The sequence below is a fragment of the Crinia signifera genome, chromosome 4 (assembly GCF_055691185.1).
Source record: "Crinia signifera chromosome 4, ASM5569118v1, whole genome shotgun sequence".
Lineage (NCBI taxonomy): Eukaryota > Metazoa > Chordata > Amphibia > Anura > Myobatrachidae > Crinia > Crinia signifera.
Window position 1 is genome coordinate 220992001 of NC_139220.1, and position 12247 is coordinate 221004247.

A 12247-nucleotide genomic window follows, 5' to 3' on the forward strand; every position below is an offset into this window, starting at 1 on the left:
CTACTTAAATTGCAGCACTAATTAAACCTTCCTTCATAAACCACAGTTCACTCGATATAGAGAACAAAACTTCAGCAGCAGCAGCCAACTGGCTCAAAATAAACATGATATGCAGTAATTATGGCAACTGGTAATCATGTTGAAGTAAAGAGCATCATCATAACAAAAATACAGTGGAAGTTATTACCTGCTCGTAGTTCAGACGTTGAGCTTCAGAGATCTCTTTTGGTTTTGCATCTAAAATATAGTCTCCTGTGTGGGGCAAGAGGAGAAACATTGGTACGAATTATAATCACACATTTGAAAGTTGAAAAGAACACAATCGCCATTGTCTGCAAAATGTAACAAAATATTCTAAAAGGTGCGTACACACGGGGGAGATTTTGTATAATATCGAGGGAAATATGGTCGCTAAGCGACCATATTGCCCACGATGGGAGTGTGCACCGGCGTTATATCGCCGGGTGCGCGCTCCCGTTTTTACCTCTGTAGTGATCGCAGGAACATGCTCCTGCGACCAGCTGATTTCCACTGCCGGGCTCCCCCGGCAGTTTCTTTTTCATCAGCGACCATCTCTGGTCGCTGATGAAAAGGAGAAACTGAGCAATACATTGCTCACCCATATATGGCTGAGCAATATATCTCCCCCGTGTGTACGGGGCTTTAGATTTAATAAATCAAGAGCAATATTACTGCATTTGTAAGAGGGAAATCAACTTCCATTTACCATCACAATGAGTATTTAGACAATATTTATATCAGAATTTACATATTTTTGTTTTACAACCCATAATTTAAAACAAATTCAACTGCTTTTGAAAGAAATATGGATGTACAGTGCTAGGAGAGATAGATATATATATATATAGATAGATATATATATATATATATATATATATATATATATATATATATATATATATATATATATATATATATATATATATATATATATATATATATATATATATATATTTTTTTTTTTTTTTTTTAATAAATCATATTATATTAAAATATACAATTAATGAGAATGCTCATGATACAATGAATGTATGCAGAATATTAAACAAGGAATATTGCAACTGCTTTTGAGGCTACAGACATTTTTGTGCACAAAATAGTCATGCCCCTGTGGCACACGTAATGGGTAACAATGATATTTCTGTTCTTAAGGTGCCCAAAAACTAGAAAGATCTGATCTTTAGATTTATTTTAGGATTCCCCTATTAAGATTTATCTTATTAACTCAGAAAAATTTGAACCCCTTCGGCGGTATGCCTGGAAATATTCTGGGCTAAACCGCGCTGCCAGTGTAGGCTTCCCCAGAATATTTCCATGCATGCCACTGATGTGTAGGTGTGCGTCGTCTTCTCTCCCACACACATCGCCCATCCTGCTGATCGCCTGTCGACACAAATACTCGAATGTGTCTGAATGTGCCCACGCACACCAAATATCCAAGCACTCCAGAATACCTGAGCACGCCCAAGGGAAGATCAGAAAATGCAACTAAAGATCCGAGGGAGTGCGCATAAGATCGCAAACAACTTGCAGTAAAAATCGTCCGATCGCCCCAAAAATGGCTATAGTGTGTCAATAAAATGACTGAAAAGTTAACTGAAACAACAGGTTACAACCACACACTATCAAGGGTGTGGATAATTATTATTTTTAAATGCTATTGACATGATATCTGTTTGAGTTAATGACTTGGGTAGTTATGCAGTAGCATTACACTAGCTAGATTACAGACAAAATTCCCATATACTGACATATTATTTCACTCCATGTAGCTCACTAGTGCAAAAAAAACCCCTCTATTTAAAGTGCTTCCAAGACAGGTCCACAAAAAACTCTTGTGAAGGGTCATTTCATGGTAAAAAACGTTAAATTTTCTTGCCTAAACAGATGTGAATTTTTTTTTGAGCACGTGTTTGATTATATTGTGCAAAGTGAAAGTTTGTGTTATATGATATACTTTAAATTTGATGCAAAGCTTGACATGGAAACTGGTAACAAATGTTACATGAAAAAGGACTTTCATGGAATGACCCTGCAGCAAATTACTTCTAGGATAAATACAGTTATGTAAATAAAACACTGCTATTCAGAAAGCCATGTTGTGCACTACACTTGCCATAAGTCACACAATGACCATAAGAGGAGGAGCAATGTAGATTGATAGGTCTCTCAAAGGCTTCCTTCTGTATAAAAGTAGCTTAAACATATATTCCCCTAGCAAACAGAGCCATTTGTATTGTTCCAGATCAGTGCAGGGTGTAACGACCCCAAATTTAGCAACTGTGAAGGATCCTGGCCAAGCGCTGACTTTAACCTTTAGCTTAGAATAAGATTGCCCCTTTAAAACGTCAGACTTCGACGGGCATCCTGCACTGACGCCAAACTCTGACTTTATTACGTTACGCTGCAGATTTTTTTATTTGATTAGGTTCAAAAATATAAAGAAATGGAAATTTTTATTTTTTTATTTTTTTTTAAACGCTCAAATACTTTTTTCTGGACCCGGTAATAGAAAAAGTGATATACTGCCTGTCCCTTAATTGTGGTTTCAATAAAACAGAGTTTGGTCCTATGACAAGAGTCATTTTTTGAGGTGGCCACTTTAATATGTGGTTTTCACTTGTTTTCGTGTTCATGTCGACACCTGAGCAAGTGACCCCAACTACTGTAGTATACGGTTTTGTTCGCCATGCTTCAGGCAAGGTGCTCAGCTACTGCTGAGATTGGCACACTTTAACAATTCTGATCTGAGTCCATGTGGATGGCAAAGTATGAAGAAGTTCAAAACAAATACAGACTACTATTGAGCATAATGGCTAAAAAGCTTATGCACCTAGGTAACTTTCCTTATATGTACCCTGGTTGACATTTCTTGCTTGTGCAAGCATGGACGCCATATAAGATAGCCATCCAAAAAAGAGGTACTTGTGGAGTATCACGGCTCCCATCATATGGCATCGTATGCCATACGATGTGATTTTTACCGATTTTTGATAATTTCTGGTCTAAAATCGTATGCGATCGCATCTGATGCCATACGATGCCATGCGATGCGATCGCACCCGATTTTGCACTGAAATGCATCAAAATGCATTGAAATGTGTAGTAAACTTGTGAAATGCCCCCAAATGCCATTTTTCATAGTGTACCACCCCCACTATCAACGTCAACCCAAAGCGTGGCGAGCGCAGCGAGCCCACGAGGGGCGGCGGTACGCGTCCTACGACCTTTTCATACCCCCACTATCCACGTCGGCGTGGAGTTGAGAATAGAAAGTGTGGCAAGCGCAGCGAGCCACCGAGCCCGAAGCGTGGCGAGCGCACGCGGATACCTGTGAAGCCCGCGAGGGGACGCGTATAGCTGTGAAGGTATCCGCGTGCGCTCGCCACACTTTCTATTCTCAACTCCACGCCGACGTGGATAGTGGGGGTATGAAAAGGTCGTAGGACGCGTAGCGCTGCGCTCGCCACGCTTCGGGTTGACGTTGATAGTGGGGGTGGTACACTATGAAAAATGGCATTTGGGGGCATTTCACAAGTTTACTACACATTTCAATGCATTTTGATGCATTTCAGTGCAAAATCGGGTGCGATCGCATCGCATGCGATGCGATTTTTTGGCATACGATCAAGGTCGTGGGAGTTGTGAAACTCCACAAGTACCAAAAAAGAAATAATCTGATAATCTCTGGTAAACTTTTACGGCCTTCATCAGAAAACTATCCCCTGCCTTTCTCCTTAAACACATTTTTAAATCCAATAGCTTGATTTGTATAGCATTTATTGTACGTCAGTGATGGAACTATTGTTATGCTGCATGTCATATCAGCTAACCTGAAGTTATTTTATGAAATCAACTGAAGATCGTACAGGTAAATACTGTATACCAGACAATTTAAAAATGTGTTCTAAAATTAAGCGCCACCCAAATGTTAAACAATGTGGAAATAGGTTATGAAGAAAAAACACTTTCCTCCCAAGAATTTCTGTTTTCTTTGATTCTTTTGTCTTTATCCTGAAAGAACTTTTAAGAAGCAAAAAATGGTGCAATATTGTCAGTATCAGATGGAATTTTTTTTCAGTCAAGTTCACACTCACATGTACCTTCACTTACATAAGCATATCATTCCATCCATATGGAATTCAAATATCTTTCGATCCCTGGAATCCTTCACGATACCACTCTAAAGAACTCCAAAATGCAGACAAATAGTGCAATAATGTTTTTGTAACACACATAAAATGTATTCATAGATACACTCACAATTTAAAAGAATTAAAATCGCATATCACCATAACAATATGGTATCCAGGGGAAGCCAGAGTTCCATGGTAGACTTCCAGATGATGTGAAAAAGGGGGACACCTGTTCAGTCCCGGTTACCGTCCATGTATTCCACCGCCTGGTCTCACCAAAAGGATTCTCTGGACATCCGATTTTTGCAGTCTCCTGTGCCTGAGAGCTTTTGGACTTTCAATAGTCTTGCTTTGGGAAAAATGAAATCTGTCTTTGGACCATCCTGCAAATATCTTCCATATCCTATAGTAGATATTTGATGAAACTTTCTTTCTAGCTTGAAGTAACACTTCAACGACTTCAGGAGGCAGACTCTTGCCTCTCAATTTCCAGGCCGTCAAACACAACTTCTGAGGCTCTTGACAATTGACTGGCCCTTGACTCAGAAGGTCTACAGATACTGGCAGGAACAACGGATCCGATATCGCCATACTCTCCACCATAGGGAACCAAGCCCTTCTGGGCCAATACGGTAGCACAACTATGACTTGGCTCCTCTCTGTTCTTCCACAGAACTCTGTGAATGAAAGAAAATGGAGGGAAGACATAGGCCAGAGAGAATTTCCGTTTCTGAGACAGGGCATCCACTCCGCACAACCCCCGTGTCAGATATCTGGAGAAAAACCAAGGAAGTTTTTTGTCGATTGATGATGCCATAAGATCTATTTCTGGCTGGCCGAAGTGATCTATTATCAACTGAAATACCAACTCCTTCAGCTCCCATTCTCCGGGCATTATGCTTCTGCGGAAATCTGCCACCTGATAGTCTTCCCCCGGTACAGGCAGTGCTGACAGCGACTGAAGATTTTCCTTGGCCCACGTCATAATACTCTATACTTCCTTCAATAATATTTGACTTTGTATTCCCCCTTACCGGTTGATATATGAAACAGTTGTAGCGTTGTCTAAAAAGATATGCTGCAATATCTCTGCCAAAGAATTTTATTGCTTGCCACACTACTCTGCATTCTCTGTGATTGGAGGAGAAATTTGACTCTTGAACAGACCATATCCCTTGACAGGTTCTGCCTAGGCAGTGTGCCCCCCAGCCTATGGTGCTGGCATCTGTGGTAATGACCTCGTATAGGGGACTCTTCAGAGACAATTTTCTTGCTTTTAAACGATCGCTTTCCCACTAGCCGAGGGAATACTTTATCCAGAACTTTCATTCTTTGCTCTAGGGAAATTTGCCTCTTCGTGTAATCCAAGTGGAACCACTGAAATGGTCTCATCCTCCACCTTGCCCAGGGAATTACTTCTACGGAGGAGGCCATCATACCTAACAAGCTCAGTGCTGACCTTAAAGACTTAGTTGTTCTCGTAAAACAGGAGAATTAACTGCTGGATCTTGTCGCACCTCTTTTCTGACAATATTTGGACGGAAGTGTGTCTATAAATATTCCTAAGAACGGAATGCTTTGTGTAGGGAGAAGATGGCTTTTCTCCCAATTTATTAACCACCCGTGATCTTGAAGGAATCGGATGGTAGAATCTCTTGCTGTCACCACCTCGCCTTCTGACTGTGCTGAAATTAAGGAGGTCGCCTAAGTACGCCCATAACATGATCTTTCTTAGCCTTTCAATCAGCACCACAAGACCCTTTGTAAAAACTCTTGGAGAAGAGGTAAGGCCAAACGGAAGGTAAGTGAACTGGTAGTGACCTTAGGTACCTTCTGTCGTTCAGTGCAATGGGAATATGGAAATAGGCATCTTTCAAATCAATTGATACCAGATAGTCGTTCTGAGTCCCATCAGTATAGATTTGGTTGTTTCCATGTGGAACTTACTTTTTCTTATCCGGTAGTTGATATTTCTTAAATCTGGTATGGTCCTGAAGCCTCTATAAACCTTGTTTATAATAAACAAACGGGAATAAAAACCTAACCCTTTTTCTGTATCTGGGACATTCTCTACTGCCTCAGATTCGATTACTCCTTTTAGACTTAGAGAGGCTCTAAAGTTATCTTTGAAAGAGGAAGCCTGTAACTTAAAAATGTTGCCTTTCTTGGCCTTGAAAGAAATTCCAGGCAGTATCCCATGGTAACCACCTCTAGCACCCATCTGTGCTGGATGGTTTGCTCCCAGATGTGAGCAAATTTTAACAGTCTTCCTGCCACTGGGACTTGTTCCACAGGACATGCACGGTCACCGTTTTTGACCAGATCCAGAATTTTCGCATCTCTTTTAGACAGACCGACGAAAAATGCCCTGGATGTACCCGAGGCGTACCTTTCTCAAAAAGTATGATCTGGCAGAATACGCGGGAAACTTTTCCCTTTTGTCCTGTAGCAATCTCACCGACTTGCCTCCCGACATTCTCTGGATCATTTGATCCAATCTACTCCCAAAAAGAAATGTCCCTTCATAAGGGAGTGTGGCCAGTTTATTTTTGGAGTGTGAGTCAGCCCAGACTTTCAACCATAAGGCCCTTCTAGCTACAACACCTGATGACTTTGCTGAAATGTTCAGCACATCGAGGGATGCCTCGCAAATATAATCCACTGCTAACTGGATTTGGTCCAGATTCTTACTAATCTGCTCACAAGAAGTTTTCTCCTGTAAGTCTTCTTGCAGCGAGGCACACCATACCCTCAGCGCTCTGGAAAGCGAGGCTATGGCCACTCCCAATTTCATAAAAACGGAGGAAGATATATGCAGACTTTTCAAGGCACTTTCCATCCTTTTCTCCATTGCATCCTTTATGGACACCCCAGTGGTTCCCAACCCTGGTCCTTAAGTACCCCCAACAGTGCACATTTTCCAGGTCTCCACCTGTGGATCTTTTAAAATGTGACTGAATAATGAGTGCACCTGCCGGGTGACATGGAAAACGTGCACTGTTGGGGGTACTTGAGGACCAGATTTGGGAACCACTGTTCTAGGGGAATAGTTGTCCACATAGTAACCTCCGACACTCCCGCATCAATCTTAGGGATGCTACACCATTTAAAATGGGAAACATTTTATCAACTCGTTTAAATGAACCCACTCTTGTCTACATTAAGCCATTCTTTAGATAATATGTCTTTGACAACCTTGTGGATGGGAAAACATCTGCCTTTCTTCGATCTATCCACGAATAAAGCATCAAACTCAGATTTTACTGATTGCTTGTAGTTTAGTGTTTTATATAAAAAAATTTTTAACACAACCTCCACCAGATCCAAATTAAATAATCACTCATCTTCCAAAACTTCACCGGATTCCACGCTGGAATCACCAGACCCTTCATTATCAGAGTAATTTTCTTGATCTATAATCATCCTCCATCCTCTAAACTGGTCTGCGACTTGGACCTCTTAGTACCCAAAAACTCATATTTGTTCACAAAATTATTTTTCATCCAGCTCATTAACTTCGTAATCTGCGATGATACATTAGGGCCTGAAACTTTTTTCTGTATGCAATTCTGACATAACACATCTTCCCCTACAAATGCCTTATCACAAGCTGGACAACTCTTGGCATTCTTCTTTTTACATGTCTTCTTCTTTGGTGCTGAAGGCACGCTACAAAGAAACAGAAACACTAACTACCTAATAATACCAGTCCTCAATGAGGACTTACCTGGGCAGTGGCATATTGACTTTTAGAGAGGCTTCCCCCATAACCAAGCAGCAGCATTCCAGCGCCTGTAACACCGGGCAGGCGCTTAATAACCAGCACTTCCGGTAATTGGAACACACGCGACCCGCTGGAATGCAGGCCGCGTGCAGAGACAGGCGCTCGCCGGAAATGAGGTGCAGAACACTCTCCGGCACTGGCTTCCTGTAGCAGCAGCTATAAAACACCGCCCGCCGCAGTAACTACGCCAGAGATGCTGCTGCTATGCCACCCCCCTGTGCTAGATGCCTCGGACATCTCCCGCCGACCACCGCCGAAAAGGCGCCCTCCGAACGCTACCTCCAGTGTGCAGGGTAAGGCACACAGGGACGCCTGGGCAAAATGGGACTTTTCTGCCTAGACACCGCCAGCCCAGTACAGCACATCCATGAGGGAGAAGGGAGTCCATGATGCCGGCCCGGACTCAAAAAGGGTAAGGCACCGCCATCCCCTCACTGCACAGGGTCCAGCAGCATACCAGCCTGCTGGAACTATAAAACAAAAAATACTAGCTACTAACTACCTGTTACAGACAGAGGAGACAGGAAAAAGATTATGGATACTAGGAAGGTGCTCAGCTATGTAGGGAGAGGAAGAGGAGGAGCTAAATCCTGGGGGGGGGGGGGCGAATACTTGTCTAATATGGAGAGAGAGGTGGATGACCCCAATGTAATGGCTGCCATCAAGTATGAAGAAGAATACATCATTATCCAATTAAAGTAGGCAAATGTGTCTTTCTGCTGGGGAAGTTAGGTGGCATGGGCATTATATGGCTCCTCTGATTGCTAGGTTTTACAAACTGCATTGTAGATGTACGGAGGCAACAAAAACAACCATTTAAAAAAGATTTATGGCCTGATTCAGCTTTGTTAGCAAAGCAAAAAAACACCAAAAAAAAAAAAAGCACACAAATGGGTAACACCATGTTGCACTGCAGGTACGACAAATGTAACATGGGTGTTCAACCAAATCAAAATTGCATTTCATAAATAAATCCTTAGAACATTTACCTGCAGAGAAACAATATAAATGTATTTGCTCCCCTTGAATTGCAACATGGTGTGTTCCAGACACAAAAATACCTTTTTCTTCTTCCTTAACTGAATCCAGCCCTTAGTGTGGGAAACACTACATAAACTTGTCTTCGTAAATAAACTGCAGTCTGTTGAATATGGAGTGCCTGACAACTTCCGCTCTGTGGTTTGTTACACAAAATTTATGTCGTAGTCCTGAGCTGCATTCAGATTGCCTCAACCTCTTCATAGCATTAAATGTGCATACCTCACTTATGACACTGCACAAATGCTGGTTAATAAATAGATTGTTAAAAAAAAAAAGTACTTGTGTATTATCTGGGTGCCCGATTTTTTCATTAGGTCGGAAAAATCGGGTCGATCGCATGCAACCAAATCGCATGTGATGCGATGGACACGATGGTCCAATGTTAAATGCCCCCCAGACCCCATTTTTAATGGTGTAAGCACCCTGATGGTTAACAATGCCCCAACATAGTTAACGCCACGATCAAGGCAAACCCGAAGCGTGTCGAGCGCAGCGGGCCTGCGAGGGGCAGCGGTACGCGTCCTCCGACCTTTTCATACCCCCACTATCCACGTCGGCGTGGAGTTTATTATACATAGTGTGGCGAGCGCAGCGAGCCCGAAGCGTGGCGAGCCCTGCGAGGGGACGCGGAATATGAGCCTGAAACGTGGCGAGCGCTGCGAGCCCGCGATGGGACGCGGAATACATGTTAAGTAATCTGCCTGCGCTCGCCACGCTTTCGGCTCGTATGTCGCGTCACACTATATAGAATCAACTCCACGCCGACGTGGATAGTGGGGGTATGAAAAGGTCGGAGGACGCGTACCGCCGCCGCTCACCACGCTTCGGCGTTGATTGTGGCGTGCACAATGGAGGGGCATTATGAGGTCTGGGGGGAATTTAACATTGGACCCAATGTAAAAATCGCGTTGATCGCATCGCATGCGACTTGGTCGCATGCGATGCAATGGACCCGATTTTTCTGCAAAAATCGGGTCCATCGCATCTGATTGTATGCCTTAAGTTAAGGCATACAATCAAAAAAAATCGGGCGCCCAGATAATACACAAGTACCAAAAAAAAAAAAAAAAAAAAAAAAAAAAGTATAATATATACACACACACACACACACACACACACACACACACACACACCATTCAGAAGGAATACGGTATCACTGGATAGACAAGCATTAGGTCGACATGCATGAAGGTTGACATGGGGTAAGGTCGACAAGGTCATTAGGTCGACATGATGTTTTTCATTTATTTTGAGCAGACAGGTGGTATTTCATGCCCTACCATCCACTAGAGCAGGCATGTCCAACGTTGGCCCTCCAGATGTTTTGAAACTACACATCCCAGCATGCTTTGCAATAGTTTTAGCATTCTCTAACAGCAAAACTGTGGCAAAGCATGCTGGGATGTGTAGTTTCACAACATCTGGAGGGCCAACGTTGGACATGCCTGAACTAGAGCCTTGATGGCTAACCTTGACACTCCAGATGCTGTTGAACTACACATCCCAGCATGCTCTGCATGAGATTTAGCATGGACAAATAGCAAAACTTGGCACTAGGGCATGGTGGGAGAATAAAATAGTGTGCCGAGCACAGAGAGCCATGCATACACAGTGCACTTTTGTAGTGTCCATGTAGACATGTGGTGGAAAAAAAATGTGAAAAAAGTGATCTTACTTATGCTGTCACAGGGACAGGTTAGTAGGAAAGGACTATATTGGTAGATGACAGCTATTTTAATCTCCTGGTTTCCCAAGGGGGGGGGGGGGGGGGGGAGAGAAGAGGTAGAACAGAAAAAGAGAAAGAGAAAAAGAGAGAGAGGCAAGGCACTTGTGTAGTTTCACATCGGCAGTTATGTAGTCATCGTAGCGTCCCTGTCAGAATTAAAATAGTGTTCCCGCGGCCAGCGTAGCCGGAGCTTACGTAGTCAGTCATCGCTTATTACATTGTGAGGGAACCATTGACCATTTTAACCTGCCTGACATGACAGGTGTGAATGTGTTCCTGAAACACCCTCACTATCCACGTCAGCCTGAAGCGTGGCGAGCATAGTAAGCCGGCGAGGGGAAACGTTACGCGTCCTCCCGACCTGTTCATACCCCCACTATTCACGTCGGCGTGGAGATGATTTTATGAAGTGTGGCGAGCACAGAGAGCCCCGCGAGGGGACGCGGATTACTTTACGTGTATTCCGCGTCCGCTCGCCACGCTTCAGCCTCGATGGCTCACCACACGCCGACAAGGATAGTGGGGTATGAACAGGTCTGGAGCTTGTGTAATGCATCCGTTCGCAACGCTTTGGGCTAGCGTGGATAGTGGGGGTTTGAAATAGAGGCATTTGCTAGTATGTAACATGACGCGCCGCACCCCCCTTTGTGCAGGAGACGCACACAATACCGAACCCCTAACCCAGTCCTTCTCCCTGTAGCGGACACAGGCAGGGTTGCTGTACCCTGCCGCAATAATTACTGAGACGCTTTTGCATCTCAGACGCCGGCAGAGAACGCCTCTCTGCCGGCGCCCGCATGATCTCATCTCCGCTGGCGTCCGCCAGCGCAGGGGATTTGTTGGTTACCGGCGCTGTAAGTGATGCGCTCACTAGGCTTGCCAGGGACAGAGCTGCAGTTCGTGGGGACAGTAGGGTGACTACGCAGGGCTGCCGTGGGTACACTACACGGACTACGCTAGGCAGCCATTGGGCTACACTGACAACATAGCTTAGCCTACGCTGAAAACTTAGCATAGTCTGCCGCCATGAAACTACACAAGTACCGATAGATTTTATAGAGAATATACATACACACCTATATAAAAAGAAAGACATTTGTATTAAACGATTTCTACAGTATATATGCCCTAATTTGCATAACTGCATTTAAGGTCTTCTGCGACTTCCTGAAATGCTAATTATATTTCATACCCAACACTTGACATTTCTCTTAATGTAGCTACTATTTTAGGTCAATGGTCTCTGGTTTAGAAAGATGATGCCTTTTGTTGCATTGTTCTAACAAAATTGCCAAAGAAATTGTTAATATGTTTGAGGAATTTCTTTAATTAACATGGTCACTACATTATTTCACACTTAAAATGTAATTCTAGCTCTATCTGTAGCCCTTCTATTATACTAGCAGACATTAATATGCAATTAGTGCAATGCATGAAAACACCATTATGTCCACAGTTTGTGATCTGGCGCATCAGAGAAATGCAGTATGGACAGTAAACAACAAGCTTAAAGTCATCGAGAACTGGCAGCATCCTTTG

At 43.2% G+C, this 12247-nt stretch overlaps 1 protein-coding gene across 1 annotated transcript in view; it reads right to left on the reverse strand.

Annotated features, from left to right (window-relative positions):
* Nucleotides 1-12247, reverse strand: part of MINDY2 (MINDY lysine 48 deubiquitinase 2) — a 77961-nt gene that overhangs the window by 42357 nt on the left and 23357 nt on the right. Inside the window, exon 3 of the mRNA XM_083183817.1 lies at nt 188-252. Within this exon, the coding sequence (XP_083039943.1) occupies nt 188-252 (65 nt within the window). The remainder of the gene's footprint in view (nt 1-187; nt 253-12247) is intronic.